Source organism: Palaemon carinicauda, chromosome 1, assembly GCF_036898095.1.
Source record: "Palaemon carinicauda isolate YSFRI2023 chromosome 1, ASM3689809v2, whole genome shotgun sequence".
Classification (NCBI taxonomy): Eukaryota; Metazoa; Arthropoda; class Malacostraca; order Decapoda; family Palaemonidae; genus Palaemon; species Palaemon carinicauda.
Window position 1 is genome coordinate 112465050 of NC_090725.1, and position 22196 is coordinate 112487245.

The following is a 22196-nucleotide window of genomic DNA, read 5'->3' on the forward strand; positions in this document are numbered from 1 at the left end:
GGGTTGCAACCCATACAACAGGACCTCCTCAAAACCCCTAATCTAGGCGCTTCTCAAGAAATGACTTTGACCACCCGCCAAATCAACCAGGATGCGAAAGGCTTCTTAGCCTTCCGGACAACCCAAAAACAACAATAAAAACATTTCAAGAGAAAGATTAAAAAGGTTATGGAATTAGGGAATTGTAGTGGTTGAGCCCTCACCCACTACTGCACTCGCTGCTACGAATGGTCCCAGAGTGTAGCAGTCCTCGTAAAGAGACTGGACATCCTTAAGATAAAAAGACGCGAACACTGACTTGCTTCTCCAATAGGTTGCGTCCATTATACTTCGCAGAGATCTATTTTGTTTAAAGGCCACGGAAGTTGCGACAGCTCTAACTTCGTGTGTCCTTACCTTCAGCAAAGCTTGGTCTTCCTCACTCAGATGGGAATGAGCTTCTCGTATTAACAGTCTGATAAAATAGGATAAAGCATTCTTTGACATAGGCAAAGATGGTTTCTTAACTGAACACCATAAAGCTTCAGACAGGCCTCGTAAAGGTTTAGTTCGTTTTAAATAGAACTTAAGAGCTCTCACAGGGCATAAGACTTTCTAGTTCATTTCCAACCATATTCAATAAGCTTGGAATATCGAACGATTTTGGCCAAGGTCGAGAAGGCAGCTCGTTTTTGGCTAGAAAACCAAGTTGTAGAGAACATGTAGCCGTTTCAGATGAAAATCCGATGTTCTTGCTGAAGGCATGAATCTCACTGACTCTTTTAGCTGTGGCTAAGCATACCAGGAAAAGAGTCTTTAAGGTGAGATCTTTCAGGGAGGCTGATTGTAGCGGCTCGAACCTGTCTGACATGAGGAATCTTAGTACCACGTCTAAATTCCAACCAGGTGTAACCAAACGACGCTCCTTCGTGGTCTCAAAAGACTTAAGGAGGTCCTGTAGATCTTTATTGTTGGAAAGATCTAAGCCTCTGTGACGGAAGACTGATGCCAACATGCTTCTGTAGCCCTTGATAGTGGGAGCTGAAAGAGATCGTTCTTTCCTCAGGTATAAGAGGAAGTCAGCTATTTGAGTTACAGAGGTACTGGTCGAGGATACAGATACTGACTTGCACCAGTTTCGGAAGACTTCCCACTTCGATTGGTAGACTCTAAGGGTGGATGTTCTCCTTGCTCTAGCAATCGCTCTGGCTGCCTCCTTCGAAAAGCCTCTAGCTCTCGAGAGTCTTTCGATAGTCTGAAGGCAGTCAGACGAAGAGCGTGGAGGCCTTGGTGTACCTTCTTTACGCGTGGCTGACGTAGAAGGTCCACTCTTAGAGGAAGACTTCTAGGAACGTCTACTAGCCATCGAAGTACCTCGGTGAACCATTTTCTCGCGGGCCAGAGGGGAACAACTAGTTTCAACCTTGTCCCTTCGTGAGAGGCGAACTTCTGCAGTACCTTGTTGACAATCTTGAACGGAGGGAATGCATAAAGGTCTAGATGTGACTAATCTAGGAGAAAGGCATCTATATGAACTGCTGCTGGGTCCGGGATTGGTGAGCAATATATTGGGAGCCTCTTGGTCATCGAGGTTGCGAAGAGATCTATGGTAGGCTGGCCCCAGGTGGCCCAAAGTCTCTTGCATACATCCTTGTGGAGGGTCCATTCTGTTGGAATGATTTGTCCCTTCCGACTGAGACAATCTGCCATGACATTCAAGTTGCCTTGGATGAACCTCGTTACTAGCGAAATGTTTAGACCTTTTGACCAGGTGAGGAGGTCCCTTGCGATCTCGTACAACGTCAGTGAGTGGGTCCCTCCTTGCTTGGAGATGTACGCCAAAGCCGTGGTGTTGTCCGAGTTCACCTCCACCACTTTGCCTTGAAGGAGAGACTTGAAGCTTTTCAAGGCCAGATGTACTGCCAGTAGCTCCTTGCAGTTGATATGCATTGTCCTTTGACTCGAGTTCCATATTCCCGAGCATTCCCGACCGTCTAATGTCGCGCCCCAGCCTACGTCCGATGCGTCCGAGAAGAGAACGTGGTTGGGAGTCTGAACAGCCAGGGGCAGACCCTCTCTGAGGCTGATACTGTCCTTCCACCATGTCAGGCAAGACTTCATCTTCTCGGAAATGGGGATCGAGACCGCTTCTAGCGTCTTGTCCTTTTTCCAGTGAAATGCTAGGTGATATTGAAGAGGACGGAGGTGTAGTCTTCCTAATGACACGAACTGTTCCAAGGATGATAGCGTCCCTATCAGACTCATCCACTTCCTGACTGAACATCGTTCCTTCTTCAGCATGTTCTGGATGCATAACTGGGCTTGGCTTGTTCTGGGGGCCGACGGAAAAGCCCGAAAAGCTAGACTGTGAATCTCCATCCCTAAATATACAATAGTTTGGGATGGGACCACTTGTGACTTTTCCATATTGACAATGAGACCCAATTCCTTGGTCAGATCTAGAGTCCACTTTAGATCCTTCAGACAGCGACGACTGGAAGAAGCTCTGAGAAGCCAGTCGTCCAAATAGAGGGAGGCTCGGATGTCCGCTAAATGAAGGAATTTGGCTACATTCCTCATCAGCCTCGTAAACACAAGAGGAGCTGTGCTTAGGCCAAAGCACAGGGCTTGAAACTGGTAGACAACCTTTTCGAAAACGAATCTCAGAAAAGGTTGGGAGTCCGGGTGGATGGGGACGTGGAAGTAGGCGTCCCTTAGGTCTAACGAGACCATCCAGTCTTCCCTTCTGACCGCTGCTAGAACCGACTTTGTGGTCTCCATGGAGAACGCCTGCTTTGTGACAAAGACATTCAGCGCACTGACGTCTAGCACCGGCCTCCACCCTCCTGTCTTCTTTGACACCAAGAAGAGACGGTTGTAGAATCCCGGGGTTTGATGGTCCAGGACTTTGACTACCGCTCCCTTCTCTAGTAAGAGAGACACTTCCTGTTTCAATGCTCGTCTCTTGTCTTCCTCTCTGTACCTGGGAGAGAGATCGATGGGAGACGTTGCTAGAGGGGGTTTTCGTACAAACGGGATCTTGTACCCCTCTCTGAGCAACTTCACAGATTGTGCATCTGCGCCTCTCTTTTCCCAGGTCTGCCAGAAGTTCTTGAGTCTGGCTCCCACTGCTGTCTGAAGAAGCTGGCAGTCAGACTCTGCCCTTAAAGGACTTGGTTCCTTTCTTCTTTCCACATCTCCCTTCGGCACGAGCACCTCCTCTGCTGGAGGCTCTGCCACGAAAGGGCGGAATAAAACGGGACGCTGGAGTGTCCATCCTTGGTCTAGCTGACAAGGTAGGCAAAGGGGTGGCTTTGCGAGCAGAGGACGCAACAAGATCGTGAGTATCCTTCTGTATCAAAGAAGCGTCAATCTCCTTAATCAGGTCCTCTGGAAAAAGGCACTTGGAAAGAGGAGCAAACAGAAGTTCGGATCTCTGGCATGGTGTAACTCCAGCTGAAAGGAATGAGCATAGGTTCTCACGCTTCTTAAGGACTCCGGACACAAAAGATGCAGCAAGCTCATTAGACCCATCACGTACGGCCTTGTCCATGCAGGACATAATGAGCAAGGAAGTCTCCTTCTCTGTCGGAGAGATCTTTCTGCTTAGAGCTCCTAGACACAGATAAAAAGTTAAAAACCTCGAAGGCTCTAAAAATACCTTTCAAAAGGTGGTCCAGGTCCGAAGATGACCAACATATCTTTGAGCGTCTCATGGCTAGGCGGCGGGGAGAGTCTACAAGACTTGAGAAGTCGCCCTGGGCAGAGGCAGGAACTCCCAAGCCGAGAACTTCTCCCGTGGCATACCAGACGCTCGATCTAGAAGAGAGTCTAGCAGGGGGAAACGTAAAGGCTGTCTTCCCTAAACTCTTTTTGGACTGCAGCCATTCTCCTATCACTCGTAAAGCTCTCTTGGACGAGCGTGCGAGGACGAGTCTAGTAAAGGCAGGAGTGGTTGACGGCATGCCTAACACAAACTCTGATGGAGGAGAGCGCGGAGCCACAGACACAAACTGGTCCGAAACATCTCTTTGAACAGGGCCAAAACTTTCCTAAAGTCCAAAGAGGGTTGCGTAGACTTAGGCTCGTCCAGTTCTGAATGTGGTTCATCTACGTGTGCAGCACCATCATCATCAGAAAGTCCCTCATCCGAGAACTGATGAGGGAACGGCAACGGAGTGGGTAACGGCTGGTTAGCTGAGTCCGGTCGCACGGGTGCATGCATGACTGAGCCGGACGCAACGTCATGGAACTGCTGCCCAGTCTGTGAGCTGGCAACAACCATAGCAGCGCGGGGACGCACAGCGTCTACTCCAGACTGTCTAGACTGATGTGGGTGAGCAGTGGCAACCACACTGGGTTGCGGAGGTTGACGCACCGCGTCAAAACAAAACAACTCTGACGGTTGTTGAACCTCACGAACGTCAACGGATACCTCCGTGCGTCGCTGAACGTCAACATGCGGCTGGCAGATCACACTGGAACGCATGGGTGGCGGAACTCTCTCAACTGGAGTGTGTGACAAGGTTACCTCAGCGTCCCCAGGACGCACAACCGATCGTGTGGGTGGTTGTAGGCAAGGAGCTGCACTAGCTGGTGCGGCAGCAACCTTCTCCGCACGAAAGTCCTGCATAAGCGACGTTAGCTGAGACTGCATGTCTTGCAGTAAAGACCACTTAGGGTCTACAGGAGCAGGTGCGGCGACAGACGGTGTAACTGTCTGAAGCGGTACCGCTTTGCCTCTCTTAGGAGGTGAGCAGTCATCGGATGACTGCAGCGAGTCCGAACTGACCCAGTGGCTACAGCTGGGCCGTTGGACTTGCGCGGAAGGGACCGACTTGCGTTTTAACGGTCGTGAGACCTTGGTCCATTGTTTCTTGCGAGAAACACCTTCCGAAGACGAGGTATAAATGGGCTCTCTCGTCTTTGTTAGGCAGGGGCGATCTTGGGTAGATACGCCCGATACCACGGAGGGAACGTCTGTTCGCTGATTAAAGCCTCTCGAACCCATTTGTCGTACGACATTGCTTCTCCCCTGGACTTGGGAGCTTGCAAGAGGTCCCGGACTAGGAGGACGACAGGCACGCACAGACGAACCCTCAAGCGCAACACTATCCACAACACTATCACTCACTTTAACACTTCCCACTGCACTTTTACACTTCAGCTCCTTCACATTCGCCATGAGCTGATTACGGTCACTAGCCAGGGACTCAACTCTCTCACCCAGAGCTTGGATGGCACGCATCATATCAGCCATCGAAGGTTCCTGAGTGCCAGAAGGAGGATTAGGAGCAACCACTACAGGGGAAGGAATAGGTTGTGGGGCATGAGGAGAGGAAATGTCAATAGAACGAGAGGAACTTCTCCTAACTCTATCTCTCTCTAGCCTACGTGTATACTTTTGGAATTCGATAAAATCGAATTCCGAAAGCCCAACGCACTCCTCACATCGATCTTCCAATTGACAGGTTTTATCCCGACAATTGGAACAAACAGTGTGAGGGTTGATAGAGGCCTTCGGAAGACGCCTTGAACAGTCCCTAGCATTGCACTTCCTAAATTTTGGGACTTGTGAAGGGTCAGCCATTTTGAATTGGTCAAAGGGGAATTCAAAAACTATCAAAAAGTCATCAACAAAGAATCCGTAATCAAAAAGAGTTCAAGGATTTGTGAAGAGAAAGCCTGCACAGCAAAAGCTCAAAACTAGAATAATGTACTTCACCAATTAGTTGTGAAAACAAATCCAGTTTAGCAACAGCGAATAAGTACGTCTTGTCGGTAGCACGACAGAGAGAAAATTGAGTTCTTTGTTTACATTGAGTACTGGGTATCTGGACGACAGATGGCGCTGTTGGGCACACCCGCAACCTGTGTAGCGATCGCTGGCGAATTTTACCTTAGAGTTTTCTGTCGAGCAACAGAGTTGCAGCTATTATAATCACCGGCTAAGTTAAATATTGAAAAATAAAAAATACTCGTACCTTAGAAAACCTAGAAGACTCTCTTTCTCTAAGGATCTCAAGAAGGAGAGGACCATCACCTGCAAAGATAAATAAATGATTTGTAATTTTCATAAGGGTATTATAGAATATGTCATACTATCCAAGTTAAAATAACAGTCAGATAGCAAATCCCTCATTAAAGCAGTATCTAGAGTTTATCACAAGATATTATGTAGGCATGGCTAAAGTTGTTTTACAACATCACTTCAGACCTCATCTGCCTCATTTCTACCACTTAATTGTTATTTGTACAGATTGTAATTCTTCAATTTTGCTGTTCAACTTCTGTCTTAAATTCTCTTCAAACTTCCTGTTGAAGGGCTCGATTTAGCCCTCAAAATTTTTCCGATCAGACAATAAAGAGCATAACTCAACTTCAGTCTTACGTCCTCTTCAGAGCTCGATTTGGCCACAAAATGTTTTTGATTATGCAATGAACTAGAAAGAGTACAGATAAGCTTTTTTTTACAAGTACTATAAAGCTCTTGCACTTGAATACTGTAGTCTGTATGAGGGGAAAGCTTTAATAAGTTAACCGGTAGTACTGCATTTGATCTTGACATTGTTATGGTTATAAGGCACTGCTGGTAGAGTGTATACAAAAGAAGTTTCTTTGGGGTAGTCCAACAAAGGAGGTATATCTGTCTCACTACTGGTAAATGATTAGAGATATGCGAGCTATCTAAAAAAATATATTAATGAAAATCCATGGATGGTTCTCCAAACCAGAAAAACAAAAAGTTGCATACTGAAGATAAGTCTGGTATGTTTTTCATAACTTATCAAGAGGGGATACCAGAAACACTAAGAAGTGATTGTAGAAAATTAATCTAAATTGAAATCATAAATAAAGTCTTGATATAAAAATCTTTAAAATCAATTTCCTAACTATACAAACTTGAGAATTATGAATTCAGAGAAGTTAGAGCAGCTGTTAAAGTTATAAGAAGATAATAATACCTACTGGTTCGACACTCTCTTTTGACATTATGCCAAGAATTTGTAGGGTGATTAAGGATGGAAGTGAAACTTGAATGACTCAGGTTTGTATACACTAGTTTGGAAAATGTTATTTTCATTAGTAAAATAAATTTTTGAATATACTTACCCGATAATCATGTAGCTGTCAACTCTGTTGCCCGACAGAATTCTATGGAGGGATACGCCAGCTATCACAATACTAGAAGGGGGTGTTCTTACCAGCGCCACCTGTGGCCAGGTACTCAAGTACTTCTTGTTGACACCTCCTCAATTATTCCTCGGTCCCACTGGTTCTCTATGGGGAGGAAGGGAGGGTCAATTAAATCATGATTATCGGGTAAGTATATTCAAAAATTTATTTTACTAATGAAAATAACATTTTTCAATATTAAACTTACCCGATAATCATGTAGCTGATTCACACCCAGGGGGGTGGGTGAAAACCAGTGTACAAGATTAAAGGATAGCTAAGTATCCCATATTTCATATAACAGTTATCTCAAATAACAATGAAATAATAAGTACCTGGTAAGGAAGTCGAATTGAACCGTTACTCTGTCTCTTTTTTAAGTTCGTCTTCCTTACTGAGCGCAGCGTTCCTCTTGGAGGCTGAATCAACCCAAAGGTGCTAAAGTATACAGGGCTGCAACCCATACTAAAGGACCTCATCACAACCTTTAACCTCGGCGCTTCTCAAGAAAGAATTGACCACCCGCCAAATCAACAAGGATGTGGAAGGCTTCTTAGCCGACCGAACAACCCATAAAAAGTATTCAAGAGAAAGGTTAAAAAGTTATGGAATTATGGGAATGTAGTGGCTGAGCCCTCGCCTACTACTGCATTCGTTGCTACGAATGGACCCAGGGTGTAGCAGTACTCGTAAAGAGACTGGACATCTTTGAGATAGAATGATGCGAACACTGACTTGCTTCTCCAATAGGTTGCATCCATAACACTCTGCAGAGAACGGTTCTGTTTGAAGGCCACTGAAGTAGCCACAGCTCTCACTTCATGTGTCCTTACCTTCAGCAAAGCAAGGTCTTCTTCCTTCAGATGAGAATTTGCTTCTCTAATCAGAAGCCTGATGTAGTAAGAAACTGAGTTCTTAGACATTGGTAGAGAAGGCTTCTTGATAGCACACCATAAGGCTTCTGATTGTCCTCGTAATGGTTTTGACCTTCTTAGATAGTACTTAAGAGCTCTAACAGGGCAAAGTACTCTCTCTAGTTCGTTCCCCACCATGTTGGACAGGCTTGGGATCTCGAACGACTTAGGGCAAGGACGGGAAGGAAGCTCGTTTTAGCCAAAAAAACCGAGCCGCAAGGAACATGTAGCCGTTTCAGATGTGAAACCTATGTTCCTGCTGAAGGCGTGGATCTCACTTACTCTTTTACCTGTTGCTAAGCACACGAGGAAAAGAGTTTCTAATGTGAGGTCCTTAAAAGAGGCTGATTAGAACGGTTCAAATCCTGATGACATTAGGAACCTTAGGACCACGTCTAGATTCCAGCCTGGAGTGGACAACCGACGTTCCTTTGAGGTCTCAAAAGACCTAAGGAGGTCCTGTAGATCTTTGTTGGAGGAAAGGTCCAAGCCTCTGTGGCGGAAAACCGCTGCCAACATACTTCTGTAACCCTTGATCGTAGGAGCTGATAGGGATTTTACGTTCCTTAGATGTAACAGGAAGTCAGCAATCTGGGTTACAGTGGTACTGGTTGAGGAAAACTGCATTGGCCTTGCACCAGCTTCGGAAGACTTCCCATTAAGACTGATAGACTCTGAGAGTGGATGTCGTCCTTGCTCTGGTAATCGTTCTGGCTGCCTCCTTCGAAAAGCCTCTAGTTCTTGAGAGACTTTCGATAGTCTGAAGGCAGACAGACGAAGAGCGTGGAGGTTTGGGTGTACCTTCTTTACGTGAGGTTGACGCAGAAGGTCCACTCTAGGAGGAAGAGTCCTGGGAACGTCGACCAGCCATTGCAGTACCTCGGTGAACCCTTCTCTCGCGGGTCAGAGGGGAGCAACCAACGTCAACCGTGTCCCTTTGTGAGAGGCGAACTTCTGAAGTACCCTGTTGACAATCTTGAACGGCGGGAATGCATACAGGTTGAGATGGGACCAATCCAGCAGAAAGGCATCCACGCGAACTGCTGCTGGGTCTGGAATCGGAGAACAATACAAGAGGAGCTTCTTGGTCATCGAGGTAGCGAATAGAACTATGGTTGGCAGACCCCACAGGGCCCAAAGTCTGCTGCAAACATTCTTGTGAAGGGTCCACTCTGTGGGGAAGACCTGACCCTTACGGCTGAGGCGATCTGCCATGACATTCATATCGCCCTGAATGAGCCTCGTTACCAGCGTGAGCTTTCGTTTTTGACCAAATGAGGAGGTCCCTTGCGATCTTGAACAACTTCCTCGAATGAGTCCCTCTCTGCTTGGAGATGTAAGCCAAGGCTGTGGTGTAGTCGGAGTTCACCTCCACCACCTTGTTAAGCTGGAGGGACTTGAAGTTTATCAAGGCCAGATGAACTGCCAACAACTCCTTGCAATAGATGTGAAGTGTCCTTTGCTCCTGATTCCATGTTCCCGAGCATTCCTGTCCGTCCAGTGTCGCACCCCAGCCCGTGTCCGATGCGTCCGAGAAGAGACGGTGGTCGGGGGTCTGAACAGCCAAAGGTAGACCTTCCTTGAGAAGAATGCTGTTCTTCCACCACGTTAGAGTAGACCTCATCTCTTCGGAAACAGGAACTGAGCCCGTCTCTAGCGTCATGTCCTTTATCCAGTGAGCAGCTAGATGATACTGAAGGGGGCGGAGGTGGAGTCTCCCTAACTCGATGAACAGGGCCAGCGATGAAAGTGTCCCTGTTAGACTCATCCCCTGCCTGACTAAGCATCGGTTCCTTCTCAGCATGCTCTGGATGCATTCTAGGGCTTGGAAGATCCTTGGGGCCGACGGACAAGTCCGAAAAGCTCGACTCTGAAGATCCATACCCAAGGAAACAATGGTCTGGGATGGAACGAGCTGAGACTCCTCAAAATTGACCAGGAGGCCCAGTTCCTTGGTCAGATCCATAGTCCATTTGAAAATCTCCAGACAGCGACGACTTGTGGGAGCTCTTAAAAGCCAGTCGTCTGACGGAGCCGGACACAAGATCATGATACTGCTGCACAGTCTGTAAACTGACAATCATGGGCAAGCGAGGAAGTACAGTGACAACCCGAATCTGTCTAGACTATCTGGGTCGTACAGACAACTCCTTAACGGGTTGCTGAGGTTGCCGCACTGCGTCACAACAAGTCCCTTCTGTTGGTTGTTGAACGTCTTCCCCGTGACACATTGACTCCGTAAACAAAAAACCTCTAACAAGGACTAAGCTTGGACTGCATGTCATGCAACAGAGCTCAAGGTCTATGGGAGCAGGTGTGGTAACAGACGGGATTAGCGGCTGAAGTGGAACCATTACCTTCCCTGTAAGCATGTTATGCTTAAATAAAAGTCCATAAGAGGTTATGCAGCTAAAGGCTCCCTCCAAATGACAGAGTCCTCAAGGGAATATCAGAAGGAGGGAGAAAAGAACTTTCTCATCTACAGGGACCTTACCCTAGAAAAGCTAAGTTCTCTGAGTGAGGGTTCACTGGTGCAAAAGCAGCAGACTAGAAGGCAACGTTATGAAACTGCTTGACAGTCTAGTGAGTTGGCAACAACCCAAGATATGTTGAGAAGCATGCGGTAAGGTATGCAGAGCATGATGAATGCAGAGTATGCTGTATGCAGAGCATGCTGTATGTAGAGCATGTTGTATGCAGAGCATGCTGAATGCAGAGCATGCTGTATGCAGAGCATGTTGTATGCAGAGCATGCTGAATGCAGAGCATGCTGAATGCTGAGCATGTAGTAAGCAGAGCCTGCTGTAAGCAGAGCCTGCTGTAAGGAAAGCAGAGCGTGTGCATGGCGTTTAACATTTCTCAGAAATTCCATGACCAGTGCTAGAGTGCTTTATGCATGCTTGCATGGGGTTTAAAAATCAACATAATGTTTACCTTACATTCATAACTCATGATTCATATTTTTGCCATGGTTTGAAAATGGAGGTAAGGTATGCTGAACAGCAGAGTCAGAACGAGCTGGAACAACAACAGTGGAAGGTGCAGAAAGTTCCTGTTCCTGTGGTATGAGTGGAGCGTGAAGAGACCGAGGTTGCGCAGAACAAGGTAAAGTTCCCGCAAGCAGAGGTGTCTGAGGCGCAGGATCAGGGTGCACGGGTTGAGCTCGGTGCAGCAGCTGAGGAGACTGACTCACAGGTGGAAGAGGTTGTACCTCCACCGAGAGTTGCACCACCGGTGGAGCAGCCAGGGGAGGAGGAGGAAGAGTGGAGTAATCCTCCTGATCCCAAACCGAAGGTTGCCTTAAAGAAGGCTGAGGCTGAACAACACTGGGAACAGCGAACACAGAAAGAGGTTCAACATCGTACGCCTGGCAGATGGTGCTGCGACTGGGTGCAGCGAGTGCAGGCGGGTTGAGCACAGGCTGAACGGGTGCAGGGGAGGTGCAACACTCTCAGCCCGACACTCACGCAACAGGTCCGAAAGCTGTGCTTGCATGGACTGTAGTAGAGTCCACAACATCGTACGCCTGGCAGATGGTGCTGCGACTGGGTGCAGCGAGTGCAGGCGGGTTGAGCACAGGCTGAAAGGGTGCAGGTGGAGGTGCAACACTCTCAGCCCGACACTCACGCAACAGGTCCGAAAGCTGTGCTTGCATGGACTGTAGTAGAGTCCACAACATCGTACGCCTGGCAGATGGTGCTGCGACTGGGTGCAGCGAGTGCAGGCGGGTGCAGCACAGGCTGAACGGGTGCAGCCGGTTGGTGCACCACCGGTGCAGGCGGGTGCAGCACAGGCTGAACGGGTGCAGGCGGTTGGTGCACCACCGGTGCAGGAGGAGGAGGAGGTGCAACACTCTCAGCACGACACTCACGCATCAGGTCCGAAAGCTGTGCTTGCATGGACTGTAGTAGAGTCCACAACATCGTACGCCTGGCAGGTGGTACTGCGATCAGGCGGAGCGAGCATAGGCGGGGGGAGTGTAGGCGCACTCTCAGCCCGACAAACTGATGACTGAGGAGAGTCAGAGCTAACCCAATGACTGCATCCGGGTTGTTGAACTTTACTTCGTACGTCTGGCATAGGTCTGGACTTTACGTTTAAGAGGTCTTGAGACCTGAGACCAGCGTTACTCTGCCTTTATTTTCTCCTCTAAATCTCTTCTGCAGACGAGCAAAATAAGGGCTCAATCGTCTGCGGGTGGGAGTGACGGTCTCGGTAAGACACGCCCACAACCACCGAGGATACTTCTGTGCGCCGATCAAGGCCTGCCGAACCCTTTTGCCCTTCGACATTGCTTCTCCCCTGGGCTTGGGAGCTTGCAAGAGGTCCCGGACTGGGAGGACGACTGGCGCGCACAAAAGTACCCTCACGCATAACATTGATATACTTTGCGCTAATCACTTATCACTTTGATTTCTGTTTGCACTTATTTCACTGAACTCGAAACTTTAAGTGGTTTGTACCTGAAACACGCAATTCTATCCTTCTCAAAAGTTAGTAATTGCGAAAACAGAATTACAATGTAACAGAAAAATCTAATGAAAGAAAATTCAGTGGCTGGAAAGAGACTAAACACTAGATCACTCTAGAAACGTTTAGTTTCTTCCCCTAAAGAGACAAGGGATAAGAGCAAAACGATAACGACGTTACTCGTACGCCTGGCAGGCTTGAGGGAAACGTTTATCCTCTTTCTCCCTCCGTCTCTATCTCTCTCTCTCTCTCTCTCTTGACTTAGAACCTGAGAGAAGAGCCCAATCATATATATCGTTAAAACATATTATTGTTAAAGGAAAAAACTGAAATATTTCCCAAAAAGAAAAGTTCCTTATTAGGATCAAAACCATTAAGTTAAGAAAGAATGAACAAAACGCTAGACACGGTTACTCTTACTGCAATGTGAAACCGTGAACATTCTTTCTCTATCGTAACGATAGAGTGCAAGTTGAAACGTTCTGAACGTCAACAACTGCCGAGACAAACAAAACGTTAGTTCAACTTTGAAAAAGTACGAGACTATCAAAGAAATTCTTTCAAAGACCTTAAAATAGCATAATATGTTAACAGGTAAAACCGAAATGACGGGCTCACGATAATTAACTTCGGTACCAAGAAAAGACCGCCTACTATTAGGAAGGTCGAATATAAACAAATATAAAAATTAATTTTAATAAGTTTATAATAAAAGGAAGTTAATCGAAGAGGCCTATAAGAGGCGGAGAGATATAAAATAATCTATAACTTTTGTTAAGCAAAATTAAGAAAGAGAGTCTATACTCTCTTAGATACCAACACTTCCGTCTAAGGGAAGGGTCGGCCATTGAAAGGTGAACGAGAGTTCATACTCTCTTCGTCACCAAAATTAATCAAATTAATTCCAAAAGCTAACTAAGCTAAAATAGAAGTTTCCAGTAAAGCGACAGCCGAAATCAAAGAGAAATACTTCACCAAAGTCGTGAAAATACTCCAAGAACATAAGCGTATCCCAGAACGTCTTGTCAGAAGCACGACAGAGGAATAATTGAGGAGGTGTCAACAAGAAGTACTTGAGTACCTGGCCACAGGTGGCGCTGGTAAGAACACCCCCTTCTAGTATTGTGATAGCTGGCGTATCCCTCCATAGAATTCTGTCGGGCAACAGAGTTGACAGCTACATGATTATCGGGTAAGTTTAATATTGAAAAATGCTATCTACTTTAATAATTTTTTATTAGTTCCTACACAAATACAAACCATTATTTAATAGGAGATTTATGGTTAGGAGGGATGAAATCCATATGAAACAATATTTAACCAGTTTAACTTTCCTGGGAAGTGTCTGATCACCCAGTCCTGTATGACTCCTGTCAACCTCTTAACGGTCTAAGCATGGAGATGTCACAGGTGTTAAGTAAGGTCCGTACCGAGTGAAATTGGTAAACGGTCACAGGAGAACCTTTATCCTTGTACAGGATGTTTTCTGAATGTATATGCAATATAAGAAATGGGTTTAAACACATTTTCTCCATCCTCCCCTTCATCTGAGAGGACAAGGGAGATAATCCGTAACATATCTTGTCTAAGAAGAAAGGTTACTCGATTAAGCTCATAAAAGTCAGGAATGCTGCACATCAAGAGAGGGGAAAAAAATGAGTATAAAGCCAGTAATTTTACTTTCTCTTGGTCCTGCCAGTGCTGTAAAATATCTGGAGTTTAAACTTGAAGCACATAATCCTCTTCACGTAGTGCTATAGAGCCCTCACCAGACAGAGATGCAAGACATCCTGACTCCTGCTGGACAACTCTGAGAGAGAAGAAATGATGAAGGACTCACACCTGGTATCATGCACCACTGGATACCCTCGGAATGACTTGCGACATACAAAATAACACAAAGTTCACTAACTCGCTTACCCAACATTAACCCTAGCAGGAATACAGTTTTGAGTGACAGATCCTTGACCACCGTCCATAACAAAGGATCATATGGAACATGGGTAACATCCAGCTCAGGGGGACTAAGATCCTGGAGTGGACAAAACAGCTCAAAGCTCGACATGAGCACACACATTACAAACAAGGAGGAAGGTCTAGGCCCTTCAGTCTGGAGACCTAGCTCGAGACTGGGCAGTAGGTGATAGCCTTACATCGCAAACACTGAAAGAGATTCTCTCAGTGTAAGATGTCGAGAAAATCAAAGTTTTTAAAGTCATTTGTACTTTTCTTAATCATATAAAGTCCCTTAAAAGGAGAATGACTCCAGCAAAGCTGAAACGGCCGTTAAAATTCAACGAGGTAGTTAACTATCGGCAGATGGAGGGGAAGCATCGCCTACCCATAAGTCAGCTAGTCACTAACTTTTGAACATAGGCCAGAGACCTATGGGTGATTGAGGCAGGAGGTGCAACTTAACAGACTTCGATTTATAGTTAGGAAAAATGACTCGGAGATAATTTGTATTTTTCCTAACCATACAAACCTTAGCTATTTACACGGGGTATTACTTTCGGCGTAGCTGAAAAGACGAGCCCTTAGATTTTTAACAATGGTTTACTACACCCTCGCTAGTTAGCTAGCTACCCCTTCCCTCTCACACACCGGTGAACTGATTCACTTCGCTTACAGGTAGGTCTTCACGGGGGACAGGGCTGGCGGGCAAGTATGTGTAAATAGCTAAGATTTGTATGGTTAGGAAAAATACAAATTATCTCCGAATTTGTCATTTGTTCCGTAACCGAAATACAAACCACGCTATTTACAAGGGGTGACTCAACCCTTAGGTAGGGTGGTAAGTCCCAGCCTTACTGGCTTTGGCTTTGCCCGGGGACTCAGGATCTGAGTGTGTAGCACTCGAGAAAAGGAGTCCCTGCACCTCGCAAGTAGGAACGTGTGGCCTACATAAGCTAGTGTGTGAAGGAAAGAAGTGTGACTGGTCCTAGGAAGTTGACCTGGAATCCTTTAGATGGAATTCTAGGATAGGACGTTCCAAATACCACCGCGTAAGGGTATGGGGGACGCGACAGTACTATATTAATACTCGGAACACAAGGAAGCATGGTTTACCTGCAGTGGTTTGAGGTCAGCTGCGCAGAGAACCCCGGATGCTGCTTTCTCCAAGAGAGGGGAGGATGAAGAAAAGAGTAAGGGCCAGACATACTTTTTCATTCATGCAGACTAAAACCGGGTAACAATGCCCTCAACCTTCTGCTACTTGTCCATTAACGAGCCTGAGGTTAGACCTGCTGTTGTGCAGCCACCACAGGGCCGATAGAGAACGTATCGAGCCTCCTGTGGGTCACGTCCTGCAGGTAGTGGGCTGTGAAGGTCGTTTGATGCTTCCAGACCCCAGCTTGTAGAACCTGCGTCACGGAGAAATTTCTCTTGAATATCAAGGACGTAGCGATGCCTCTGACATCGTGTGCTCTCGGGCGACGTGACGGAGGAGGGTCTGGATTCAGGGAATGGTGGATAACCCTGCGAATCCTGCGAATCCAAGCTGAGATGGTGTTCTTAGTGACCCTCCTCTTCATCCTTCCTGTGCTCACAAACAGGGCTTGCACTCGAGGACGAACTGCAGCTGTTCTCTTCAGATAGAGCCTCAGACTCCTTACTGGGCACAGTAGGAGATGGTCTGGGTCATCTGTTACACAATGGAGACTCGAAATCCTGAAGGCGTCGAACCGTGGGTACGGAACTCCAGGATTCTGAGTCTTAGCAACAAACTCAGGGACGAACCCGAACGTTACCTCCCCCCATCCCCTTGAATGGGCGACGACGTACGAGAGACCATGAAGTTCACTGACACGCTTGGCCGAGGCCAAAGCAAGCAGGAACACCGTCTTCCAAGTCAGGTGACGATCAGAAGCCTGGCGTAATGGCTCGAACGGAGGTCTCTTAAGAGACGTGAGGACCCGAACCACGTTCCATGGAGGGGGTCTCACTTCCGACTGAGGGCAGGTAAGCTCGTAGCTTCGTATGAGTAGGGAAAGTTCCAGCGAGGAGGAAATGTCCATTCCTTTCAGCCTGAAGGCCAGGGTTAAGGCTGAGCGATAGCCTTTCACCGCCGAGACCGAAAGGGGCTTTTCTTCCCGCAAATACACGAGGAACTCCGCTATTGCAGGAATAGTGGCATCGAGGGGAGAGATACCTCTTCCACGACACCAACCACAGAAGACTCTCCACTTCGCCTGGTAGACCCCTGCAGATGACTTTCGCAGGTGTCGAGACATCCTCTCCGCAACTTGTTGCGAAAAGCCTCTCTCTGTGAGGAGATGGTGGATAGTCTCCAGGTGTGAAGCCGAAGCGATGCTACGGCTTTGTGGAAGATGTTGCAGTGTGGTTGCTTGAGTAGCTTGTGTCGTGGAGGAAGCTCTCTCAGGAGTTCCGTCAGGAGCTACAGAAGGTCCGGGAACCACTCTGCATGATGCCATAGCGGAGCTGTTAGGGTCATCGACAGGTTGACCGATAGTCTGATCTTGTTGAGCACCCTTCTCATCAGACAGAACGGTGGGAAGGCGTAGACGTCGATGTTGTCCCAGCGTTGTTGGAAGGCATCTTGCCAGAGTGCCTTGGGGTCCGGGACTGGGGAACAGTACAAAGGAAGCTTGAAGTTTAAGGCTGTCGCGAACAGGTCCACCGTCGGGGAACCCCACAAAGTCAGGAGTTTGTTGGCTACTAGAGGATCCAAAGACCACTCGGTACTCACTATCTGCGATGCTCTGCTCAGCTCTTGCCCGGAATGAAGCGAGCCGATAGTGGAATCGAGTAGACTTCGGTCCATCTCAGTACCTCTACTGCAAGATGGGATAGCTGTTGTGAAAAGGTACCTCCCTGCTTGTTGATGTAAGCCACCACCGTAGTGCTGTCGCTCATCACCACCACGGAGTGACCCGCCAGGATCCGTTGGAACTGTTGAAGTGCCAGATATATGGCCTTATTTCTAGCAGATTTATGTGGAGGCACTTTTCTGATTCTGACCATAGGCCTGAGATCCTGTGGTTCAGAACGTGGGCCCCCCACCCTTCTTTTGAAGCGTCCGAGAACAACATCAAATCCGGGAGGAGGACGAGAAGATCCACTCCCTTTCGGAGGTTTTCGTCCGTCACCCACCACTGAAGGTCCGTCCGTTCCATAGGGACCAGGATGTCCGGGGAATCGTGGCCTTGATTCCACCAAGAATTGAGCCGCCATTGCAGGGATCTCATCCTGAGGCGGCCATTTGGAACCAGACGGGCTAGGGAGGAAAGGTGACCTAGGAGATGTAATCGCGATTGGGCTGGAAGCTCTTCTCGTCTGAGGAAAGGATCTGCGACCCTCCTCAGCCCTGCTATCCTGTCGTCTGATGGAAAGGCTTTGTGGAGATTGGTGTCTAATATCATGCCTAGATATACCAGTCGTTGAGATGGAAGCAGAGAAGACTTCTCCAGATTTACCGTGATCCCTAGATCTTGGCAAAGTCCCAGAAGCTTGTCTCGGTGTCGAAGAAGGGTCGATTCCGAGTCTGCCAGGATCAGCCGGTCGTCCAGATAACGGAGGAGACGGATGCCGATCCTGTGTGCCCACAAAGATATCAGGGTGAACACTCTGGTGAACACCTGCGGTGCTGTGGAGAGACCGAAACACAGCACCTTCAACTGGTAGATCTTGTTGTCTAGGCTGAATCTCAAGTACTTCCTGGAAGACGGATGGATTGGGATCTGGAAGTACGCGTTCTTCAGATCCAGTGTACACATGAAGTCTTGCGGTCTCACTGCAAGTCTGACCGTGTCTGCTGTCTCCATGCTGAACGGAGTTTGTTTGACAAACTTGTTCAGGGCTGAGAGGTCGATGACAGGTCTCCAGCCTCCAGACGCCTTCTTTACAAGAAAGAGTCGACTGAAGAAGCCTGGGGAGTCGTCGACGACCTCCTGGAGAGCATCCTTCTTCAGCATGGTCTCGATTTCTGCACAAAGGACTAGCCCCTTTACCGATCCCATGGCATAGGAGCTCAACGACACTGGATTCGCTGTCAGGGGAGGAAGAGATGTCTTGAACGGGACGCGATATCCCTGATTGATCACGGAGATCGTCCAGGAATCGGCCCCGAGTTGCTGCCACCTGAACGCGCAACTTTGTAGGCATCCCCCACTGGTGGACATGCAGGGGGATTGCCAATCCTACAGTTTGCAGCCTCGGCCGCTCTCTCTAGGATTCTTGCCTCCCCTGGAGGACTTTCCGCCCTTCTTGTCTTTGACAGGAAAGGGCTGCTGTTTGGACACCTTCGTCTTTGCTGCCGGCACCGGTTTCGTCAACTTGGAATGGCGAGTTTGTTGGGGTGCTGGAGGTTTGTAGGGCTTAGATGTAAGAGCCCTTTGGAGGAGAGAATCGTGGTTCGATTTCCTCCACCTCTCAACTGCCTGTTCCACATCCTTGGGCTCAAACAGACTTTTTCCTAGGATGGAAAAGTGTCTGAGCTTGCAGACATCCACGGCTGGGACCTTCACGTGGAACCTCTCGGTCACCGCATCACGACGTTTCAAGATCGAGTTTGCCCACAAGTTCGAAACTTGGTGGGCCAGAAACTCGATGGTACGTGTGCTCGAGAGGAGGAAGGTCTCCAGGGCCTTCCTGGTGCTTTCCTTGGAAAGATCCTCAGAACGCAACAGGATCCCCAGAAACCCTAGCCAGACATCCAGCCGCGAAGTGGCCTGCATGGCACACTTTGCGACTTTCTCCTGACTCAGGATCTCCGTTGTCAAGAATGTCACCTGCCGGTTGGAGAGTCTCTCAAGAGAGACTCCCCTGGTGAGCTCTTCCACGGAGTGGTGAAGAGGAAGAGCTAAACAAGGCTCCTCCATGATCTCGAAGTACCTCCTCTGTTGGACACGAGGAGGTGGGAGGAGCTTGTTACCAGCAGAGGAACGGCTGGAGGAGGCGAGTTCCGCGAGCTGGCCCTCGACCTTATCTCCAGCACTCTTCACTCCTTGGGACCAAGGCAAAGCCACGCTAGCCTTAGGGGGTTTTTGAGTGCCGTAGACTTGGTCCAGGACCATATCCTTGTCTTCACGAGGGGCGGTCTCGGGGTCTTGAACTTGTTGAGATGCCTCATCAAAGTCAGGACCTGCCATAAGGCGTGCTCTGAATCATGCTGCTCTCCTCCTGGTGAGTTGGCAGCAAAGTCTCCTGTCCCCAGCTACTCTACTTGGGGGGACACGTGGACGTTCTCCTGGGGTCTCGCTGGCTCTGGTCGAATCCTTGAAGGAGACTTCGGGACAGTCTTCGAGTCCTTCGGTTCCCTTCTAGGAGGGGTGCAGAACTCCAGCAAAGAAGCCTGAGGACTCTTCTCCGCCCCAGTACGCGATGATTCTCCTACTCTAGGTGGGGTCTCTCCCATTGGTGCAGTGGGGAAAGGCCTCACCTCGGTAGATTCTCCTGAGGACGGAAAAGCTTCGTCCACAGGAGAAGGAGAGAATGTCTGAAGGAGGGAAGGAGCCTTCCTTACGGGCTTCTTGGGGGCCAGTTTGACACTAGGAGAAGTCACCACGAACTCTACTCCTCTCTTCCTCTTCAGTGGGGACGCTGGTTTGAGGCCCAAATCAGCAAAGGCGGGCTTAACAGCCTGGACGACAGCTCTGATGAGGGACTCAAACCAAGGCTGACAACTGATGGAAGCAGTGTCAGAGACTCCCCCTGGAGGAAGGGGATCGGGCGATCCTTTGGAGTAGACACCACAGGGCCTGCCTGGAAAGAAGAAGAAGAATGGTACCTAGACCTCTCTGAAGACTTCCCCTCCTCCTGCAAGCGCGCTGTCCTGCGCTTGCGGGGGATCGTGAAGATGATGACCTGGTTGTGGGCGCTCCTGGAGACTCGCTCGGCTGTTCGCGCTGCGAAACCCGTCGAGAATCGCGTTTGGGGTCGCGCTGGCGCTCGCGCGATGGACAAATCGCGGGTCGGCGCGTGAGAGCGCGGGTGCGCGGAGATGAAGGCGCGGGATCTCGTGGGCGAAGGGGCGCGTGGGCGCGCGGGCGAGGGTACGTGTGGGCGCACGCCGCCGTAGGGGCGAGCGTTGGTGCGTTGGCGACCGATGGCGCTCAGGCGAGCGATGGCGCGCAGGCGAGCATCGGCGCATTGGCGACCGATGGCGCGCAGGCGAGCATCGGCACATTGGCGAGTGATGGCGAGCAATGGCGCGCAGGGCGATCGTGCTCAGGCGAGATAGCGCGTGGGCGCGTAGGAGACCTTTGGCGCGCAGGATCGTGTGTGCGCGGGCGTGCTGAGGGATGCTTGCGCGCAGGCAACAGATCGCGTGGGCATGCAAGAGATCGCTGGCACGTGGTCAGGAGCAGGGCCAACAGGAGTAGAGGAGCGTACCGGGGGCTGCTCGTGGGCGCGTGCAGGAGACTTTCCGTGAGCCCGCGGGCGTGTAGGGTCTCGTCCAGCTCTGGAAGGGCGCGAAGGCGAGTGCGCACGATGGCACGCACGCGAGGGCTGACGCGTAGGCGAGCTCCGAGGGCGCGCAGGTAATCGCGGGCGAGAAGGAGAAGGAGGCATCTTCTTGCCTGTGCCCAGATCCGGGGATCGTGGGCGCGCGGGCGAACGAGGGCGCGCGCTAACGCGCAAGAGAAGATCACTGGCGAGCTGGGGATCATGGGCGCGCCTGGCGCGTGGCAGGAACAGGGCGCGCAGATGTGCGCTGGCAAGTAGGTGAACGCTGGTGCACAGGAGAACGCCGGCGCGTAGGCGAGTGCTTGCGAGCAGGAGAGCGCTGGCGAACAGGAGCACGGTGACGAGCAGGAGAGCGCTGAAGAGATGACTATGCCTCTGCTGCAGGAGATCGCTGGCGTGCAGGAAGGTCCTCAGCAACAGCAGGAGAGCACTTGCGCGCTACTGCGCGCGCGCAGGAGAATGTGGGCGCGCAGGTGAAACCTGGCGCTGAAGAGACTTGCTCACATTGTAAGACAAGTCCTTCTGCCCCGAAGGGACCAGAGGCCATTGGAAAACGGGGTGCGTGGGCGCCCACAGCGCGTCAGCTTCCAGGAACAGAGAAGGCAGGTCCACAGGTCTGGCAGGCGTTGGAGATCGCGAACGATCTGCAGAGAGTTCCAGGGATGCAGCTGCAACGGTCAGCTAATGTCGAGGAGGAACTTCTGCGGGGGACGTCGAGGGTGAAGAATCGAAGAGGCGCCTCCTAACCCCTTTGTAGGGAGAAGGAAGGCCTCTATGGCGGAGAGGAGGGCGAGCCTTGCGGCGAAGACAACCTCTAGGAGCAGGCACACCATTGTCGGTCCTCCGAAGAGGAGTCTCTGTCAGTGAACTCCCCCGAGGGGGAGAATCACCCGCAGGAGAGACCCTTGGACCCAGCTCCTCCCTCGAAGAATGTTCGGAGGGGGGAACTGAGCCTTCAGCTACATCCGCAACCAAGGCAGGGCTTTGACCCGACCCATCGGAAGCCTCTGCCACAACAACGTCGACGATAGACAGAGGATCTACCTCCGCTATCACCGGCGACTGTTTGACAGATGCTCCCAACTGGATCAAGTTAAACAGGGCTTCCCTGGAGGGCGAACCCTTAAGCCCCAAGGAAGCCCAAAGCTGCAATAAATGACAAATTCGGAGATAATTTGTATTGTTCCTAACCATACAAACCTTAGTTATTTACATGGGGTATTACTT

The 22196-nt window shown here is 49.5% G+C and overlaps 1 protein-coding gene across 1 annotated transcript in view; it reads right to left on the minus strand.

The window, feature by feature from the left end:
• The window catches only part of LOC137650994 (centrosomal protein 43-like), a 95536-nt gene that overhangs the window by 50156 nt on the left and 23184 nt on the right, over positions 1-22196 (minus strand). The window contains exon 4 of the mRNA XM_068384136.1: positions 5964-6022. Within this exon, the coding sequence (XP_068240237.1) occupies positions 5964-6022 (59 nt within the window). The remainder of the gene's footprint in view (positions 1-5963; positions 6023-22196) is intronic.